The sequence below is a fragment of the Zeus faber genome (assembly GCF_960531495.2).
Source record: "Zeus faber genome assembly, chromosome: 1".
In the NCBI taxonomy this organism is placed as follows: domain Eukaryota; kingdom Metazoa; phylum Chordata; class Actinopteri; order Zeiformes; family Zeidae; genus Zeus; species Zeus faber.
Window position 1 is genome coordinate 11403441 of NC_137193.1, and position 22250 is coordinate 11425690.

At 44.9% G+C, this 22250-nt stretch overlaps 2 protein-coding genes across 7 annotated transcripts in view; both read left to right on the plus strand.

Annotated features, from left to right (window-relative positions):
- LOC307236896 (uncharacterized protein) overlaps nt 1–959 on the plus strand; it is a 39816-nt gene extending 38857 nt beyond the window's left edge. For all 6 annotated transcript variants that reach the window (XM_080009469.1, XM_080009470.1, XM_080009468.1 and 3 more), the window contains one exon: nt 260–959. In XM_080009469.1, coding sequence (XP_079865595.1) covers nt 260–270 — 11 coding nt within the window. In that variant the 3' untranslated portion in view covers nt 271–959. The remainder of the gene's footprint in view (nt 1–259) is intronic.
- A 4596-nt stretch (nt 960–5555) lies between these two features.
- thrap3b (thyroid hormone receptor associated protein 3b) lies at nt 5556–22231 on the plus strand. Its single transcript, XM_080003840.1, has 11 exons — nt 5556–5889; nt 9740–9895; nt 13213–14043; nt 14515–15153; nt 15772–15941; nt 16145–16256; nt 17168–17243; nt 17991–18166; nt 18569–18800; nt 19517–19666; nt 20242–22231. Exons 2-11 carry the CDS (start codon nt 9768–9770, stop codon nt 20464–20466), a joined length of 2739 nt encoding a protein of 912 aa, XP_079859966.1. The 5' UTR covers nt 5556–5889; nt 9740–9767; the 3' UTR covers nt 20467–22231.
- Nucleotides 22232–22250: the final 19 nt, after the last annotated feature.

The following is a 22250-nucleotide window of genomic DNA, read 5'->3' on the forward strand; positions in this document are numbered from 1 at the left end:
TATTTAATACTTCAATAATGTGCCAAAATACTCACGCGGCATAAAACGGGAGGCTGTTAAATGTTAAATCCATCCTTGTAACCAAGCCAAACTGAACCACAGCTATTCGCTGTAAGAGGGATAACTGAATATACATAATACATACAATAATACAATGACTCAAATACAAATTCAGGAAGGTATTAACTGAATTGGGATGTGGAAACACTGAATTTATCACCTCTCACCCCCCTGTTTGTGTCTCCTCCTCCTCCTGCAGAGGTCCTGTGAGTCTCCGGGCGTCTTTTGGGAGGTAAAGCCCTACGTACACGTAGGTCTCGGGTCGAACTGAGAGATTTGTGCCACGCCGCAGCGGCTTCCAGGGGAGCGTGCCAAACAAGCCACGAACTGCGCCGAAAAGAAATCGCTATAATAATCCAGCCGCCCACCGCAGGACGAAGCAGAGTCGCAAAAAACTTTTGTCAGCAAAAAAAAAAACAAAAAAACAAAACAAAACTGAACAAACAAAACTAAACTAAACAAAAAAAATCAAATAAAAAGAAGAAAAAAAAAATGCAACAAGTATTCTCTGTCTACTTTACCGCGTGTATTGGTGCCGCATTAGTTGAGTTTTACTGAAATGTCACATGCAGATTTTACGGTGCACCTTCAAAATGACTGACAGCGTAACAAGATTTATCAGTACAATATAAAGACCCTGGAAATACGTAATATTTGACAATGGTTGTTTATTATTATCGTCGTTATGATATTGCTATCGTTCTCTTAAGTTGAATGACGTGTGTGCGTGTGTGTGTGTGTGTGTTTGTTTATTTTGTCTTGAATTAATGAGTTATTTAACTTGGGGGAGCATTGTAAAGGTCTGCAGATCACGGACTGTATGTAAATGTATATCGAGCCTGGCTGCCTGGGCCCCCTGTTTCGGGGGGGATCTGTGAAATAAAGCTTTATGAAAGGGACCCCGGTGGGCGTGTCTTGCTGGGGGAGTGATTTTATCCATTCAGGCGTTTCATTCACAGCCACAGTAAATAATCAACATTGAAAAATTTACCCCGAGCTGATGTTATTGGTTTTGTGTGAATATGGAGGCGTTCATCTTGGGTTTTGCTTTTTCAATAAGCGGACGTGTGTAGTGGATTTTCACATTCATGTCACACGTACTGTACATCGTATACGAGTATTTCAAGGCACCGTTCTGTGGAGAGGGAATCCTAAAATGGCTGCCTGTATCTTGCAGTTGACGTGACGGGCGGCGGGGCAGAGCCAAACAGGGTATCTGGTCGTATTTTAGGGTTACGCGAGGACTCAGGAGACTGCCTTCTTGTTACATTCGTTCTGTTGTGCTTCCTGCGACATTGGCCCGCAGATAACACCACTCTGCAAGAGAAGAGAGGGAGGAAAATGCAAAAGAAATAAAAATAAAAGGGGTGGTGGGGGCATAAATGGGGCGCAAAAATGAATATGATAATTGTTTCCCAGGCTCCTCCACTGAATGGACTGAATCCAGAGGGGGGCAGCACTGAGCACTGACTGCAGCACACGCGCACACATACGCACACACACACACACACACACACACACACACACACACACACACACACACACACACACACACACACACACACACACACACACACACACACACACACACACAATGTGGGGCCCAGCAGGAAAACCTGGTGATGAAATATTACCCCAGCCATGATCTCCACCGCTGCCATGACTTCAAAACACACCCGTGTTTGCAGAGCCATTGCAAAGGATTTTAAAGACAAGTGTTTTGATGCCATTCGACAGACCCGACCTCAACCGAAGGAGAATAAACGGACGCAGAGAATAGAATATGGTGATGTGCGATTTTACACTATTTATGAATTCAATCAGTGACACTGTACTGACGTGATGCATTAGACAGTGCAGTGGACGTCAGATAATAGGGATTTAAAACAATAACACAACTAACTTGGCTATATCTGTGAATACAGCCCATGTATATAACCCGTGTGCTCATCTGTTGTTTCCCACCATGTTAGGTCAACTCCACCACGACAGGATTTGTTGCCTAGGGAGAAATCACAGCGGGTCCTCAAACACACACACGTTAACCAAAATAGGCCCTTGCAATGATACTTGGCCAAACGCACCGCAGTTTAATGACACAAGCCTGATACATCACCAGAGCCGTCCGTAGCTGCCGCTCGGTTCTGGAGTCTGGGCATCAGGCACGGCCTTGCCGGCGTATCCAATTTCAAAAAAACGCCGTGAAATGGGACGCTCCTCCAGTGCCGTCGCTCACGCCGAGACGGGACGGTAGACGGTGACCCCCCGCGGGAGGACGCAGCGGGGCCCTCCGTGCCGCTGGGAGCCGATCTACGCCGCGACTGAGCGGGAAGGAAAAACCACCGTGTGACGCAGCGGCGCAAAAGAAAATTCATGGCGGCCTGAATGCACCTGCATGATGAGGACGTTCTGCCGGAGCTGGGACCCACGGTGGCCTGTAGGTGCTCTCTCCTCAGAGAAGGGGGTATTTACACAGTAATACTATCCCCGTCCCAGCTGCTGGGCATGAGGCAGCGTGTCAATAAAGTACAGGGTGTAACAAGTGGTAATATAGAGAATTATGATAAAAATAATAATAATCTCAATGTATAGATAGTGAGGTCAACTGTCACCCACTTTATTTCCCCCTGGAAGACCGTGGTTTTGCATATTCTTCATGTCGCAGTGCTGGAGCTTGTGTTTGCCGTCTCCGTTTCCAGGCCGCCCTGGCTGGTACGGGCGGGGCAGGGACGGAGTCGGTATTTGGCTTTTTCAAATTTGCCTTTTCTTCCCGCAAGACATAAGGGCTGTCAGTGCTGAACTCACCGGGGGTCCTAACAAAACACACTGAGACACTCACATAAGCCCCACTGCCTTACTGTACTGTATGTAGCATACTGTACTGCATACTGTATCACTGTTCTGGGTTACTGCATACTGCGCTGTATTGCTGTTCTGTTCGGTGTTAACTGTATTGCTGTGTCGTACTGTTGTATACTGTACTGTATACCTCCATACTCACTTTATTCACATGCACTGTACTGCACATATCTGTACATACAAATAGCCTATCCCATATACATAACTCTATTCCCTTTACTTGTTTTTTGTACCCCCACTTTGTATTACCTTTTGAGTCTTATTTAATTTTGATTTAATTTAATTTATATTATTCTATTCACTTACTGCATTACGTTTTTGGAATCAGTAAGTTGTAGTTAGTTACTAGGTAGAAATTAGGTCAGCTATTATGTTTGGTTTAGTAACTTATTGTGCATAACCTCCAGGTGCGTTGCAAAGACATTTCACTGCTTATATGTATGAAAGTATGTATGTGACAAATAAACCTCTTGAACCCTAAAATAGGCGGTTGTGAGGCCTTGGACAGTTCCAGGCATGTTTCCTCATAGAAAAATAGTGGTTCAAAAATCCCCATGAGTATTAGTTCAAATACAAATTGCAACAAAACCCCTCGGCAATATGTTCTAAACTGTTGCGTAATGTGTATTCTCGAAAACCCCGTGCTCTCTCTACCGTGAAAATAGAACCAATCAGACGACGAAAACGACCGCAAACCAATAGGAAACAGGTTTGATTTCATGAGTCTGTGGTGGAGTAAGGTTGGGAACCCCCCAAAGTCTTTTCTTTTCCCCAACCGCCCCTGACGCTACACCACACAGGTTATAATCACGCGTGTATGACGTTGGACCCTGGAGCGGTCGATCTATCCGTGCACTCGTTTAAAGATGGCCATCATTTTCCATTTTAACTGTTTGCACGGGGCCCCGTCCCACCTGCTCACCCTGCGGCACGGTGCGTCTGCACGGGAACACAAACCAAGCACTCCCGAAAAACACAACTGGAAAGGAGTAGAAGGGCATTCAGTGTCCAAAATGTGCTTTCTATGACCTTAAACATGTCCACAGTGCATGGCTGGAGTAATCGGTAGTTCTTCAACGGGAAGACAGAGAAACTATTTCAAAACAACTTGACATTTTGGATAGCCGTGGTCCTGGTTCACATTCAGTTGAGAGTAAAAAAGATTCCGCCGTAAAGAAAATGGAAATTTCATCGATTGAACGATGATCTATATCAAATATCATACATTGTGTTTTTCACCGACGGTAAAAATGTTCCATTTGCATTTGAAAAGGGCAAATTATTGAATGCTTGGAGCCCCGCCGACCCTTTCCTTTTCCAGATGATATCACTCCTCACGTCGACACACTGGTCAAAATGAAACTCAACCTCAAAGGTCAACCCTTCTGTGGGATCCTGTCACTTATCCCTCTGCATAGAGTTCATTTGTTTACTCTGGGGGGGTGTTGGGGGGAGGGGGGATAACTCCCTGGTTAAAATAAAATTGAAAAAAAATAAAAAAAACCTTTCACTTCATGTATATTTTCTTTCACGGTGATGTCTTAAATATTGCTGATGTGGGAATAACGGAGAAAAAAAAAACCCCTCCCGTTTCTCCAAATCCGTGAGTGAATCAGTGGCATCTCACCCCCCCCCCCCCCCCCCCCCCCGAAAATGATTAAATAGTAATAATAATATAATATAATATAATATATTATATAAACATTTACAAGCTCATTCAGAGATTAGTCAATCAGTCGATTACAATTTAAAGTAATCATTGTCGAACAGTGAAACCACGGCTACTCCCCCGGTCACATCGATGGGATCTCGCACTCGGGCCGGGTGTGATATCGTAGGTAACGCATGCGGAAACTGTAAATCATTCGCTAAAAAAACAACAAAACGAGAGCCGTGGCTTTCATCCGAGCGGTGCCGTGCAGGGGGCCAGAGGAGGGCAAGGAGCCCGGCTCAAAGCCCCTCTCGGGGCAGGACAGAGGGCATTATGTAGCGCAGACAGAAATAGCACACCCCAAATAACTTGCTCTGCCGCGGGCGCGCGGCGGAGGAGCCGGGGGCTCCTGAGGGCTTAATTCGGGAATTTCCTCCTCTCCTTCGGGGGATGAGGATGAGGCAGCGGTCTAAAGAGAGGGGCGAGGGGTTACGACAGGTGTCCACGGTGGGCGCCCTGTTGCACACCGCGCTGCGTTCGGGCACACTTGCTTTCCTGCACGGGGAGGGATCCTGCGGGACCACGATAACAATTGCGATACGGCCAACACGACAGTCGCAGCCCCAGCAATCTACCTTCCGACATTTTACCACGAGCAGGGCGACTGGGAAGGTAGAAGGCGAAATTGTTCCTCAAGCGACCTTACTTTTTCGAAAAGCGCACCACTGTGTCTCACGGCGGGGCTTTTACTTTTGATGGTCCAAAGTTGATACTCACCTCGGTGTCCAATCAATGTCCGTTGTATCTTACAACGGGCGCCCCTGATACTCGACACCCAATGCTTCTGGAGGGGTGAAACAAACACTTTGCTGTCGACCCGGCGCCACACTGGCAGCGGGGCGGACAGAGAGTTCCATACTTCCTACGTGACGTGAACGCCGCATCACAGTGACGACTGGGGTGTAATGAAGCGTAATCGAGGGGGTCGTGCGAGTAGCGCTCCGTGCCGATATTTGGGAACATGTCGGTCTGTGTGTCGTCGTCATATGGACCGCGGTGATTCACGTTAAAATAATAAGAATAATAATAATAAAATAAACAGCCGGACACCTCGTTTCATTTGCTCGCCGTGTTGCTGTTGCAGCTGCTAGCCGCCGCTACCTAGCTAGCAGCGGGTGTCGGTTTAACCTGGGAGGCTAGGCTAAGCTAACGGGAGGTGGAGCCTCCGGCCCGGAAGAAGGCAGCGGCGGTCCGGCCTCCGAGGCAGAGGCCGTAGTAAAAAAAACCACACACAACACGGTGGATCGAGTGCTGCCGAGGTAAGAGCGTGCGGCGTATTAATCAACCCTATCCAGCCCAGTGTGGACATGTAGGCCTCTCACATGAGACATAACCCGACCAGTTGACTTTGAGCCTCCTTTTCCCTCCTCCTCCTCCGCGGGGGTTGCGAGCTAACGTTGGCTAATGCTAATGCGAGGAGCTAGCGCTAGATGGACTAGGATCGGACCTCGCTGCTGCTTATATCGCGTGTCCGACTAAAACCACGGTGTTTGTTTGTTTTCTTCCGGTGTCGTTACTCTTTGTTTGCGGGGGTTGCGTGCGTGCGTGTTGTTTTTTTTGGTGTGTGTTGTTTTTTTTTGATTCGCGAATCGCCAACTACCCCCAACCACACCGGAATGAAACTTAACACAAAATGGCCAATGCAGCAAATGAATCCCGCTCCTCGATGGGAACCGGACTCGCCTCCGCTCCTTGCCTGTTTGTTTTGTTGTGCTGCTAATTATCGTTATGGGACAAAATCGTGTAGTCGTGTTACCAATCGCCGATTAAAAGTTGTGTAAGTAAATCGGACTTATTGAAGGGTCTGGTAGGATTTCGAGGTTACCAAAACAGCGTTGATCCATTATTTTCACTCTGCCTGCATCGTGAATGGCCTGTTTTTTTTTTTTTGTTTTTTAATCTGCATTTTCATGGAGGGATTTGCTTCCTCTCATATGCATCTGATGTATGTTGAAAAGGCGTAAAATAGCATTAGCTCTATGTATAGCTGCCATATCGGTTGGTTGTCTTGGTTCCCGATCCCCCCCCCTCCACGATGCCTCGACACAGTGATGGAGGCTGATCTCAGACTGAGATCTGATGCCACTTTCTCTGTGGCTCCTGGACTAATCTCTACATAATCCACCCACCTGTTGGTGCATCTTAAAATTCCGTAAACACCCACATTGGCATGGCAATATTACTGTGTGCATAGGTCAGACAGGCAGAGGTTGATCATTTTGTTGGTTGCAACATAGTCATACTCGCTTGGCTTCGAAGCAGCCACAGCCCCCTTTAATGGAATCCCAAAATATATAGTGAAATAAATTCCCTATAACTGTATATTTGATCATATTTGAGAATCCTCTTCACCGTTTTCCCACTCGAGAAATATTTGGAATTAATTTCGCTGCTTTTTGCGATTGTGGTGAAAGCAGATTTAATCCAAAGAACAAAAAAAAAAAAAAAGGCTTTCAAAGGTTGGGGGGTATTTGAAAAAGGCCTCTGGAACCCAGGATTTGGCTGGTGGCCACCGCCCGCGTAACATCGATTCAGAAACAGCGCTGGGCTACAGAGAGGATTTTCATTAGCGAAGCACATATTGTCAAAAAATAATCTGGGGGTCTCACTTTTTTCTTTGTTGCCATGTTCTCCTATTTTCCAAATCCAGGCTGATGGGAATTATGAGCAACTCTCCGTCAAAAACCCTCTGGTTTCCTCCCTCATTGTTCAAGTGGAAAAAACATATGAAATATTGATGCAGCATTTCCCTTCATTTTTTCAACATGTGGCGAAAAGTAAACACGGCAGAGTAGTACCTTCAGCTGATGCATGTGTGCTCCGAGTGGCCTGAAGCAAAGTCTACACAACGAGGGCAACAGCATTAGGGATGGTGTGGTTTACAAAGTTGGGGGTTGGAATTAATTCAGCCAAAGGCAGTAAAACTAATGGACAAAAATGTGGTAGCAATCATCCCAGAGGTGTAAAAACTCTGGGTCATTGTGTTAGAACAAACCCTGTCGTCCTTTTTTTTTTTTTTTTCTTTGTTTGTTTTGACTCCACTGTTCTAATATTCTTTACCGACGTTAGCCATTGCTGAAGCAGCTCTAAACAACATTTCCCTTCGTTCTTAAAATGTTGTACTAACACGGTATCGCGTTCTTTTGTTTTAACTCAAAAATTGTTAATAGGCACTATCAGAATCGTCATATCCCAAATGGAAAACCATTTGAAAAACGTTAAAACAAAAAAAACATGGCAGCTGTGTAAGGAAATGACACCTGTTATGAAAGGGGACTTTTGTTAAAGTTTTCCCAACCTGCCATCAGCCCCATCTGAGTTTCCTATGTTGTACAAACCTGGTTGATAGACCTGAAACGGGTGCTGAACTAGGGGGTTAGTTAATTAGTTAGTTAGTTAGGGTTAGTTGTGACCTGCAAGGTGGAGAAGGGATCTTTCCCACCAAACCAGTTTGACATGACACAAACCTCTAGCGAACCAGTAGTGCCAGCTCCTATTCCCAGCGCGTCGCCTGGAGGACCTTTGCCTCCTCTTCCAAACTGCCATCCATGCCCACTGTGGCGCCACTATTGTTTGTTTTACCGTGGAGTGGACCTCCCTAAATATTTGACCGAATGATGTTTTGAAGTGGAGTGAAATGGAACAGCCGGGTGACTTGATGTGGTGGCTCTCTGTGACTTTTTTGGAGCCTGGCACTGCTCCTTCAACTGTAGTGTTTTATTTATTTAATCTTTTATGTCACAAATATTTACACAAACACATTTCCCTTGACCACATTTATTTTCTGAGGATCTGAACGTCTAGATCTCTGGTGGGGTTTTTTTTTTTTTTTGGTGTTTTTTTTTTCTCTGATTTAGTTCTGAGTAATGTTTTTGAAACTTGGAGACAGTTTCATTTTCTATTTTAGAACTTGTGGCAGTTTCATGTTTGTGGTGACAAGCGTGACTAAGTCAAGTGTTTAAAAGGTTACACGGTACCGAATGACAGTCAGTATTCAGTACTTGTACTTAATCCAAAAAAATGTATCTATTTTAATTCATTCATACATATGAACTTTTCTTGTGAATTGTTGATTCCAGTTTTTCGTGCATTGCACACACATTGAAACCTGCCTGTGTTGGCGTCAGTCATTGTTGGGATTAGTCAACTACGTTTGGACACAAGCAGTTTTGACATCTTGAATGATGCCCTTCCACACTGCATCTTCAGTATAAATAGATTTGCAAAATATAGTGGTCACAATTTTGTTTCTTGATTGCATTAAAACAATAACTCATGACAGCATCTTACGCAAAGGCTAAGAAATAGGTCTACCACGTGAAACTTAGAAAAGAACATCCCAGATTGTTGGCTGTAACTTAGTTTGGAGCTGAAGAGAATTCCTTCCATTATGCCGTTTGTTGCAGCTGTCCGTGGGTAATTGGGGTGTTGAAGTGAAGCCAGGGAGCTTTCACTTCGGTAAAACAGACTCAATTTTAAAGGTCACATTGTGAAGGTCATGGATTGGTCCAGGGGTTGTTGGTCAGAGGATTAACAGCAGAGGTAAAGGTGCCGTGCCAACAGGGGGCATGACGTTCTGAACTTTGCGTCAGACTTGAGCTGTCAGCAGCTTATAAACATACAGCTGGGACGACGACTGGTGGGGCATTCCAAGTCAACAGGACGGGAGGTACCCTGTTGACTGATGGGCTGTGAGACTTCACAAAAATGTACAGTTATGATTGGTGTCAGAACCCCTTCCTGACTGGACTGCAGGAATGCCATGAGTCCTTGGAGAAAAACACACAGTTTGATAGATGGTCTCAATGAGAAAACAAAGTGTGGATGTATTAAATGAAAATAACCTAAAGTGTATTTTGTATTAGGGAACATTACTTACCAATTTACTAAGCTGTGCATTTTGTATTGATTTATTTTCAAGAAAATATCCACTTATTCTTAAGGGAAAAAAATGGTTGACTGTTTTGCCGTATGGCTAATGCGTACACACTCCTTTGGTCAACATTAGTTAGTAAATGGAACAGGTGAATTGTAATTATGTCAAAGCATTTGCATTACCTTGCGTTTAAATGACAAAAGTCCGTTGTGTGTTAATTGTCCTTCAAACAGAACTGCGAACACAACCCTAAAGGCAGACATGTCCAAGGCTCCGGATTCCCCACCTCGATCCCGCTCCAGGTCCCGTTCCAGATCCAGATCAAGGTCTTACTCCCGATCCCACTCGAGAAGCCGCTCGCGCTCTAGATCCAGAAAACGTCGCTACAGGTACGTCAACCTGGAGGTTTCCACTGTTTGGTTTTGAACGGCTCAATACATGAAGCAGAGTTTCGGTTAAAACAAATTGGTGCCGGTCCACGTGTCCTGGAAGATTTCAGTGGACCGGACAAATGGGAGAGATTCCGGTCAAATATTATCTGTGTTCTATTGAACTTAAAAACAATTGATGGGCAGGCTATATAAAGAATGAAGGCACGTAGATTTCTAATATTTTTTTACTGAATATTCAAGATAAAATAAGTGCCGCGAATTTAAAACCATTTTAGAAATAAACAATTATTACGAATATTACTACTCGAACTCAAATAGTTTCTGTTTGTGAACAATAAGTAACAAGTGCAGCTGGTTTAATTAACATTTCACTTAAATAAAATTGGTAAAAATCCAAAACAAAATAAATATGTCAAGTGGGTCTCAATAAATAATAAAGTTTGTGGTGTTGTCCGTCGTCGTTGGATTGTGTTGTCGACAAATTTTACACAATGAATATTTACTTAAATATCCCAAAAAAACACCAGACTATGGATGTATGTGTCCCTGTCAACGATGCATCATCTTTCTGCTTCTCCAGGTTTGTTTACAAGCGCAGCCTGGGGGCGGGGCTTATTTATTTATCCACAAACGTGATTGGTTAGAGGTGAAAGGTCCGCTTTAGATCATCCAAACTCATTGGCTTTATGTTTCAACTTGCCAAACGCGGTAATAAACAGATCTGCAATATTCTTTATCGAAACAAAAGTCTTATTTTATTTCGACATCAAGAAAAAATATATGCCGATACTTACCGTTATTGTTTTATCACGCAGCACTAATTCAAATTGTGCTTAGAGGGAATTGTTTTCACCTGACATTATGACCAGACGGGTTTAAATATGTCGGACTTCAACAGATTTTCCCGGTCAAAAACCGGCAATTACAGGAAAACAAAAATGCTGACATGAAGTGATTCGATTTCTTTTTTATAATTATTTTTTAGACTGATATCTACAATGAATTAGTCTGTACTGACTCCTGCCCAAGTATAACTCAATTACTGTGGTTATATAAAACTCTATGATTCGAGGTGAATTTGTCAGTCTGTCTTTATTTTATCTGAATGAGTGAACAGTAACTGTCAAAGTGATTCTGTTGGTCCAAAAACATTATATAACTCTTTTTGTTATGACTGCTGTAAAACTCCAATAATTGAATTCTACTGGGGGGGGGGCTAAATCTCGCCCTCTCATAATAACAATAAGACATATTAAAAAGAAAATACACAAATTTGGCCCCCTGTGCAGTTTGAGTTGCCATTTTGTCGTGATTATTTTGTGTGTACTAAAAGGTTTGGGCTTGACACAGTTCCCATTAATTATTTGTGACATTTGATGGCAAACCTTTGAGTGTCTTTTTGGGGTTCAGCAGCATATTGGCAGGCTTGAGCGGCGCTTTTTTTAGTCCTGTTGTTCATGTCTTGGTGACGACTACGCTGCCCTGATGCCGCCCGGTCCCTGTCTGTGTGTTCAGGCTCGGCTCCAGCGGTCAAATCCCCTTCACGTACTGGTTTGGAGTTACTTAGAGGCTTGTTAGCGCTGCTACACATGGAGTCAATGTTTGGTGAAGGATTGCTGCGCGCTGTGTCCAAATGAGCTTCCATTAGGAGACAGGCCACCCTGCTCTTGGGAATAAAGCTGCAACGTTCTGCTGCTTAGTGTTTCTGTGGATATGTTAAAGGAAAGTGTTAAAAAGCAACAACCCTCATGAAGAAGCTTAATGGGTAAGCTAACAAAGGTACTTTGCAAGTACCGACTCATTTAAATGTTTTAATTATACATTTTAATTTTAATATTTTCCATGATCAAGTGCTGTGTGTAAACTGTAAATTAACAGTTCCAGAAGCTAAATATTTTTAGTTATTGTTTTTGTTAGTTAACCACCTGGGACTAATTCCCGGTCTGGGAGAAATTATGCTACTCAAAGCTCATTTCAACAGCCGTATGTCTGAAGTATTTAATCGTTTTAAACTAATACTAGGTCAACTAATTGGGGTAAAATTCACTTAGGAATAATTTATTTAATTACTTGATTAACATTAATTAACATCATTTTATTTATTTTTTTACATTTCCATAGACATAAGAGTTAAAACAAATATCTGCAAGAGTTAAAGCAAATATCTGCAAGAGTTAAAACAAATATCTGCAGGGGTAGGCGGGGCGGGGGTGTTCCAGATCCTGGTGCACTGGCTGGTGTTATAGGGCCCCCTTATGGCCGGATTCGGGAACAACCCAGCAGCATTTCTCTTAAATATTCTGGGCTCACATTAGGCTTGGGCAGATTTACGATTAAATCGTCCTTCGGCGATCGACTCCATCGATCATGATTGACATTGATGAGCTGATTTTTTCTTTTCTTTTATCAGCCAGGAAAAATCAGAGCATTGAAACGTTGTAAGTGCGGTTTACCGTGTTCTGAAACTGGAGCGGGGGGGGCTCTCTCGCCCTCTCCCTCTCCGCTCAGAGCTGTTGAGTAACCACTGGTGATCGGATCTCACTTTGCCGCTCTACAGTCCTGTGCAGAGACTTTGTACCGGGAGCAGGTGCTTAAAAGAAAACAAAAGGCACATGGAGTGTCTGTCTTTTTATTTTAGATCTATTTATTTTTGTTTTTTTCCTACATGTGTGATACAACATTTTTAAACACAAGTGAGATAAGGGACTGTCCCATTCCGTTCAAAAAAATAACCTGTGCACATCGCCCTGTTGCTTTGGGACTTAATTAAGTAAAAACAGTTTTTTGTGTAAATTAACTTGTAAATAATGAATCCTGCACTTCTGCAACAGGGAAACGGCATTTGCCACGTTGTCACATACAATTTTGCTACCTGTATTTCAAGAGCACTAATCTTTGCATTCCTTACCTTAATTTGATTGTGATTCAGCAAAAATATTGAATGTGTTTGAATGTGTTTATTCTGCTGTTTAGTAAAACGTACCGCGTAAATACACAAAATAGATTTTGGTCCAATTTCAGAGTCATTATTAGCCTGGAAGTCAGAGTAGGAGCCTTGGTGATAGGAAATTGTCTATTTAAAAAGTAAATGATAAAGTCCGACACCTTCTGATTTCCCAGTGAAGTAGCCAACAGTATAAAGTGATGTCGTGCTCGGTAAGGATGGTCCTGTATGGCTCTGTGATTTAAGGGCTTGATCATAGTGAATTTTCTGCAGATGAATAAGCAGATAACACATAGGCATCTCATACCAAACTTTGACTCATCTAACAAACCCTTTTTATTGGATAATGTTTTCTGTCATCCTGCTCCAGTTCTCGGTCCCGGTCCCGCTCCAGATCACATTCCCCATCCCACAGAAACTACCCGAGCAGGGACTACCAGAACAACAGGGGGGGCTACCGGGGCTACAACAGGGGCTACCGGAGGCCCTTCCACTACCGGGGCCGAAACAGGGGCTTCTACCCGCGTGGCCGTTACCAAAATAGAGGCGGTGGCAACTATGGCTACAGGGCCAACAACTGGCAGGGCGGCGGCGGTGGGGGTGGTGGCGGCGGCGGCGGAGGTGGTGGTGGTGGTGGCGGCGGCGGCGGCGGGGGCTGGCACGACCAGGACCACCACAGCCACAGCCCCAGGAGGGGGCGCTCCCGCACGCCCAGGAAGCGCTCAGCCAGTCGCAGCCGCTCCCGCTACTCCGACCGCTCGTCCTCCGGCCGCTCTCGCCGGTCCCGGCGCTCCAGCGGCTCCTCGAGGTCCCGCTCATCGTCCCCACGCCACCGCGGCAGCAAAGGGAAGCCCGGCGTCAAGGATGCAAAGGATAAATCTGCGGAGGGCCCGCCGGAGCGGGGCGGCCAGGCACCGGACGGCAGCGCCATCGAGAAGGCGTCTGGAGGGAAATGGATCGACTACGAAGCCAGTCCCAAGCAGACCAGTCCACGGGCCGCCAAGGACGCTCCCGCTGGCACGGACGGCAAAGCAAGCGGAGGCTCCCTGTGGAGATCCATCAGCAGCACCGTGGCCCCCGCAGCTCCCTCCAAGAGCCCCCCAAACACAGAGCAAACGGCGTCCTTCAGTGGTTTTGGCTTCTTTTCAAAGGAAGATGCAATAGCGGGGGACAAGACCGTTATCTCCACTGCATTCAAAAAGTTTGTGTTATTTCTATTAACTCTGTAGTTTTCACTGCTTTCATGTTGTGTAGTTAGTGTAGTTTAATGAATTTCATCCATTAATAAGTTTGTGGTTACCAACTGATCAACAGAAATTGGATTTCAAGTCGTTTACCACTTACAATCACTTTTCATATGTTAAATAAATGATACAAATGAGTGTGGTATACCTCCAATCCATATGTTTAGAGACTTTCAGGAAGGAGTTATCCTGGTTGATAACTTTACAAAAAATTTTCACTGAATAATTCAGTCCAACACAGAAATGAAACGTTGGACTATGGTGGTATTTGGTTGCATAACTTCCAAAAAAAAAAAAAAGGTGATATAAAAAAAATTCTAATCAATTCAGAAATTGAAACAGTAGAATCGAACTGCATCAGAGTATCTGTTAGATTTTTTTGTCACGTTGGTTGCATTTGAAAACAGGCCGTGTGCCCTCCTTCCCAGGTTCTTGGCGGAGAACAAAGATAAAAAGTCCTCGGTTGAGAAGGAGTTGGGCCGCGACAAGGAGCAGAGCGCGGCGGAGCGGGAACTGAAGAAGGGGATCGGCAAAGCGGGGGGCCTCTTCAACGTCACGTCCGCCGCGGAGGACAAGACGGTGCCCTTCTTCGACGCCGGCGAGGAGGAGTTCCTCAAGTCTCACGGGCTGAAAGACCGCGAGGTGGCGGAGGACGAGGACGGCAAGCCCCAGAACGCCCTCTCTGCGCGCGACCTCTTCGGCAAGTGGGACGACGAGCTGAGCTACCCGACGTCGTACCCGCCGGCCAAGGAGAAGAGCCGCCGGGAAGCCGAGGAGGCGGAGGAGGACGCCGAGGAGGAGGAGGTGTACCGCAGCCGCAAGCACAGCTCCAAGAAGGAGGAGAAGGCCAAGAAGAAGGAGAAGCGGGAGCGGGAGAGGGAGAAGGAGCGGGAGAAGGCCAGGAGGAGTCCCTCCCCCGTGCCCGCCCGCGGCGCCGACAGCCGGGAGCGGGACCGGCCCCTGTTCCCGGCGGCCCTGGCGGCCATGGAGGCGTCGCCCGCCGCCAAGCTGTCTGTGACCAGGAAGGACTTTGAGCAGAAAGTCAGCTCCATGGGGGAACTGCCCGGGTATGTGCGACATATAGTACTGTCGCAATTATTGCGTCATCGCTGTTTTATTTTGTAAAATCGTTGAGATTCCGAATTTGCATGTTTCATCACTATTTAAGGGGAATTTTAAGTAGGGCTGTCCCCGACTCAGAAACTTTTCAGTCTTGGCCGGCGCGGGGGATGGAAGCGGGCTGGGCCAGCTCGGCTCCTCCTATAGATGAGATAGGCGGTCGCCTATGACAAATACCTTAATTTCAATAATTTGACAATATTTTAAGGGATAGCTATTGGTGCTTTCACAAGATGCTCACACAAAATAAATATTTGAGAAACAACCATTAGTAATGTGGGTGTTATAACCATTAATTAGAACATCTAGAGCAGTATATGAAGTTCAAAAGCTTTAGTTACTTTACTGTAATGTAGCCTTAAAGAACATTTTACTATATCGTGACATTACGATAACCAAAATGCCAGATATATATATATATATATCTTTTGGTCAATCGCAATTATTTACATGACGATTGATCTGCAACTAAAACATCATGATGTTGTCGGGCGTAGCTGCCGGCGGCACCATCACAGGCGTGCGTGCTAATGTTACTTCACTGCACCCCTCTCTCTCTCTTCCAGCTCATCGTCTCTTTCTAGCGAGCACCTCTTGCCCAGAGACCCGGCCGGCCCCTCCAAGAAGGATTTGGAGTTCCGCTCTTTTTTCCAGCACATTCAGCTGGCGCAGCTGCGGCGAACCCCCTCCGACCTCTTTGCGCAGCACATTGTCACCATCGTGCACTACATCAAAGGTACGGTACGGCCCCGGCCCGGTCGCGTCCCAGGCCCCGCGTAGAGGCTTTGTGGCGGTCGGCGTGTCGGAGTAGGTGGTGTCGCATGTGTGCCGGCGCGGTGCGGAGAGGTCATTTCCCGGCGGTTGAGTTTGTCAGTAAATCGGCATCTTTTCTGCCGCTCTCTTGTGTGTTCACGAGCCTTTGTACTGTCTGTTTTGCAGCCCAGCACTTCCGCTGCTCTGATATGTCTCTAAGTGAGCGGTTTGCCATGTACCAAAGGAAAGCAGCAGAGGTAGAAATGATGAAGCCAAGGAAGAGTCCGGAAATCCACAGGTACCATCTCTTTACTGTTTGAGCGGCCATTTTGTATACGAAGGAAACTATTTTATTTTTTATTTTTTTATTACTGTTGTATTTCTTGGGAGACGTCAAATTCGTAAATTGGCCCCGATGATGGGGATCGATAAGATGAAGCGAACGAATGAGTACGTTTGGCAAATTATGCTGGAGATCATCGGTGGGTTTCAACAACAGCCTTCCCCAGTCCTCATGAGGAAGGCTGTTGTCTATATTTATGTCATCATGGCCATAATCATTTAAAAATTATATCCGTCGGGAGTGACTTGATCAACATAATAAACACAGGGTTTGCAAAATCTGCATCTCAACTTTATTTTACCTGAAAATGTTGGTGTTCATTTCGGTACTCTGTGCCCAAGAGTGAACTAACTACGGCAGACTACCAATTTTCCACAATTACTTCATAATCACCTGATCACAGATATTTGAGCATTTTTTTAATTGTTAGATTCCACTGATCATGTTTCTGCCCAAATTCAAGGGGAGTTTTAAGCCAAGTTAGAAATATTGCAAACACCTAGAATAAATTGGGTGCGTTTCCGTCACTCAGGTTGATGCAAACTAATAGAGAAGATTTTTTTTGCGTTTCCACAGTTGAATGTCAGTAAATGTCTCTTCTCTACGAGGTGGATGTGTGTTATGTCACTGTTATGAACTCATACCATGATACTGGCATAAGCAAAAAAAAAAAGACATTGTCTGTCGCAATTGTTTGTAGGACAAGCTTACTACTATTTCATGATGGGGACCGCCCTAGTACTCACAGCACTGTCCCAAAAAACAACCAGTATCAGTGCATCCCTGGAGTGACGTGTTGTGAGGACACTGACCAGCCACAGGCTTCCACTGACTCGCAGCCGTGGTTTTGCTTTCCCCCCCTGCAGGAGAATCGATGTCTCCCCCAGTGCCTTTAAGAGGCACTCTCACCTGTTTGAGGATATGGAGGAGGCCAGCTACAAGGTGACCGGGTCTTTTTGAAATTTGGCGCACTTGGAAAAGAAAACGAGCAAATTTGACACGGTCCAAAGCAGCATTATTCAGCTATGTGCTTTTCTTTCGAAGGATGCATAAAATCTAAGTCAAAAGAGCCCAATTGCGTATTGTAAATGCCAAGCGAGCCCCGAGCCTAAGAGATATGGTTATTGATTGGGTACATACGAGCCCAAGCAAAGGCTAAAAGGAGGTGACTTAAGATCCTGAATGCGAGCCTCTCAAGGGACCCTAATCAATGCCATTACCTTGTAAGTATTTTTCCTCTAAAATCCAACAACAAAACCCCACTGAAATTGTTAACGTGTTGATTTTATTCTTTGAGAACCGCTATGTGCATGCTGCTGGTGCCAGCAACTTTTGAAAGTTTCAAATCTAGTTGTGGAAAATGTAAATACACGAGATTTATACACGCACCTTTTTTTAATACTGAACTGTTGCTTAATGAGTAATTGAATTTCTGCATCAGCAAATGACTGTACATCATATATAAATGCTGAACTTTAGGAGTTCTTTTTGTCATAACCAGCAGAGGGAGCACTGCTACAGATATTTCACATCTTTGATTCTGCATCGGCCGCTACATCTTTTAAGTTTTTATTTGTTTTGATTCCCATTGTTAAACCACAGGCATACGCATACACTGGCAAAAAAAAAAAAAGTGACAAATCGCTCGTTCATAATTCCTGACCTGCGAGGGCTGACCTATCTCCGCAGGAGCCCGGTAAAAAAAACAAAGGCGATGTGATGGACCTGCGCCTGGATATTGAGAGGCGCAAAAGGTTCGCAGGGAAGGAGCGTGAGTACAAGCGGGACAAGAGCTCTGGAGGCTCCCGAGGGCCCAGCAGAGAGCGCTCCTCTGAGAAGTCCGCCAAGCACCACAAGAAAACCAAGTAGGTTGGGGCGTCGTGTCCAGCCTCCGTGGGCCCTTAAAAACGTTTTAGAAGGTTTTATAAATGTTAGGCCTTGAAAGTTTTTGAAGGGTTTTGAATTTGAACTTGCCTGCAACGCTTAGGTACATAAGAGAGTAATTTTATATTTACTTATTTTTATTTATTTATTATTTATTTATATTTAATAAACTGTAATGTATATATTACATTCCTTGTTTTTCAACTTAGTTTGACTTGTTTTATTATATATATTATAAAATCTTGACTAAAAATGTCATAAAATAAATAATAGTTTCTCCTCTTTTTTTTGTGTTAGTACACAATTTAAGTATTTATGTATGTCTGTGTGTTTATATATATCTATGTAGATATCTCTAAACCACGTCGTCGTCTTGCCCACAGGAAGAGTAAGAAGAAACGGGATCGCTCGCCGTCCTCTTCCTCCTCGTCGTCCTCTCCCTCTCCGTACCCTCCGTCGTTCAGGGGGAAGGAGTACATGGGGGAGGGCATGGAGCACATGGAGGAGGGCTACAGCCACCCCCGCTACCCCCCGCGCGACTACGCCGGGCCCATGGACCGGCCCCCCCGGGACTACGAGGGCCACAACATGGACAGAGGCAGGGGCCGCGGCTTTGTAAGTGCACTTGTAAACCCCTTCCACACACACACAGTGTTGCACTGGGTGGTATATTGATATATATTCTGACATGACAATGCGGTATAGTCACATGATGTCTTTAAGGAGCATTACAGTAAGTTGTTGTTTTTGTTTTTTTGTTTTTTTTTCTGCTTGATGTGTTGTTTTCTATATATATTTTGACTGCAGTTTTCATTTTAATTTCCGTGAAGAAGATCCTGTGTTGAATTTAACATAACCACAAATATTTTTTCCACCCTAATGACATCACTGTAGACTGCCCTTCTCTGCCTGGTTCCTTACTCCTAAATGATAATAATGATGATGATGATGATGATGATAATAATGACGCCATCTATCATACAAATTCCATGCACTGCCTGGTTTCTTAAAGGTACAGTAACACCAATTCAACCCACCGTGGCAACACCACAGCCTGTCACAGCATCTTAATAATTGTCAAATGTGTTCTCTCTCTCTCTCCCTCCCTCACATGGGTCTTTGCTCGGATCCCCGCCTCGGAAAATACCAACTCCTCTCGCACGCTTTTTGCCGTGCCTGTTTGGGAAGTTGATAGGAAAATTCTACGAGTGATTTTGAAATGGAATGAGGCGAATACTGCCGGCGGGGGGAGGGGTGAGGAGGGCAGGGGCGGTACCCTTTCTATGGTAACCAGGGGTTTGAAGTCTTCCTCCTGTTTTTTTTAATTTCAGTACCCCAGGATGAGGGGGAGGGGGTGGAACAGGGGCAATTACCCCGGGAACAACAGCAACGGAAACGCTCCGAGCATGGGCGCCCCGGTGCGCCCCCCAGAGGAGGACTGGGACCCCGAGTACACTCCCAAGAGCAGGAAGTATTACTTGGTGAGTCTCCAAAAAGCACCCGGTGCACTGTGAGAGGTGCACGCGGCCGCCCCTCACTTCCTGCACGCGCCCGATCTTTGCCTTCCTGCCGTGGGAGGCGGACCCCGCCACCAACAATGAAAACGGCAAATATGGCATATAGAGGAGCACACGTGTAACACAAATACATAAAAATGGCCGTTTCCTATTAAGCTCCAGCTAAATAAATGTGGGATAAATATGAAATATGGGATTTTTTTAATCTAAATAATATGATGGATTACCACTTTAAACATGGCGAGTGTTGTATTGAAATGAGTCAAACGACGTCATAACTAGTAGTTGACCTGTGTGTTTACTACAGCACACAGACATTGGCTCCTAAATAAAAGGTTTGTTTTGTCATAACGTTTTGATGCGATGGCGTCTCATTCAGAGGGTAAGTTACTGTAAATTAACGGGTTTTGTTATCACTGATTTTTCTTTTTTTAATCAAGGAGACTGTTAAGAGTGTCTCGTTAGCCACAAAGACCCAAGTGAACTTTAATTTATTTTATTTTTGGGACCGGCGATTTCTCTCTCTCTCTCCCTTCCAGCACGACGACCGCGACGGCGAGAAGACCTGGGTGGACAACCGGGGCCGGGGCCGCGGGGCCTTCCCCGCCCGGCGGGGCCGCTTCGTCTACCGCAAGGGAGGCGCCAGCCCCAAGTGGACCCACGACATGTTCCAGGGCGGCGAGGAGGGGGAGCTGGCCGACGACAACATGGATCTAGACCACAAGGACAGCAAGGCGGCGGGGGACGCCGCCTCCAAGCCATAGAGGGAGCGGCCCGTGTCACTGTCACTAGTCAGAGCGGCAGCAGTGGTTCATAATGTTAGCTGTTTTTATGTTGGTTTGTTTCATCTTTGTTTTATGGTTTAAAGTTGCAAAATGAATTTTTTGCAAAGTTGCAATTGAGTTATTGACTGGAATGGAAATGAGAGCAAGCCTCTCCATGAATTTTCCTACGATACCTTACGGACTTATTTTTTTTTTAATTTGGGTTGGTTGTTTTTTCTTTGTTTTATTTTGATAATGCATGTTGGAAAAACAATTGAGGCGGCAAAACGGCTCAATTCTCTCAAGTAGCATTTGTGCCTTTTTTTTTAAGTCGACATCAAGTTCTGTACTCGTCTTTCGCCATTGATGCTCCTTTTAACCGCTGTACTATGGGGGAGGCATGGGGAGGATACGTGTTTTCTTTAGAGGGAGGCGATGAATCTTCAACCGTACTGCATGACATGTTGATTCACACCTCACTACACGGGACCAATAGATAGTGGGCGCAGGGCTCGGAACTATCATCTGAAAAATTCTCAAAAAAAAAAAAAAAAAAAAACAACCTGCAAGTAACCATCACAAGTTTTTTTTTTGTTTGTTTTTTTTTCCCAACTTAGCACAGCTCAACCTGTAATTCTCGTAAACAGTTGGAATTTTATGTGTGTGGTGAATTCTCGTTAGTTGTGTGTGTTTTTGTTTTTAAAGTTGAGAGGATTAGCAAACGGTGTCGATCTGCTAAGAGCCGTGTCACGAGTCAAAGTGAAGTTGAAATATGACCCACGCTCAGACTGTACGAGGAATTTAACATTTATTACAAAAAATGTAATAATCACATAGATGTGTCTTTGGCTGGTAAGCTCTACAGTTTTTTTCCCCGTCTCTTAAAAAAAAAAAAAAAAACCCAGAGATTGCAGTAATACCATATAACACACTTTAACTCTCTTCAGTTAAATGTACTTTCTTCTAATTTATGACCTTGCAAGTGATCGGTATCTTGTCTTGGCGATAAAGTTGAAAGATGAGGTTCGACAAATTAGAATAACGTGTAATGTGATTCTGTTCTCACTGCTGCTGTCTGTACATTGTGCATGTACCACGCAGTGCTGGAAGACTGGGAAGAACTTGGTTGTTTTATTTTTTTGTTTGTTTGTTTTTTTGCTGTTCCTAAAGAGCTTCAAATTATTTGTCCTAATTTTCAATAAAGCTTTTCTTTAAACCCCTTAAAATCGTGACCTTTTATTTTCTTCCCGTATCAGCACCACTGCCTTCGACTAGCTGTTCTCATTTTGTCAAGTCACGCTCAAGACAGGCCTGAGAGTCATGAGGGATATTATGGTCTGTTTGCTGTTTGGGGAATTTGCGACGAAATATTCTGCACTTACTCACACGATCAGGAGACGATCTGAATCATACTTTGGCCGCGTTGAGATTTGTTTTCTCTGGCACTGAAAACAATCCGCAGTTCAGCCAGCAACACATCCCTCACTCAATTGACACCGGGCGCGAGCGTTAAAATCCCAAAACAAGCGACCTTTTCATACACGGAAGGCAAGTTCGGGGGAGTTGGGTTGGAAATGAAACCATCAGGAAAATAAAGACTTGGATGGACTTTTGCACTTGGGAAGCTCTGCGTTGGTTTTACCTGCAGGGCAGCAGATGTATCTGGTGCGGGGACAAATGGTCCTTTCATGGCCTCGGAACAGACTGCTTTTTACAAGGGGGCTGTAGGGCTGCAGCCAAAATAGATAGGGTGCAGTGGATTGCGGGAAGGGAAAGGCAGGAAG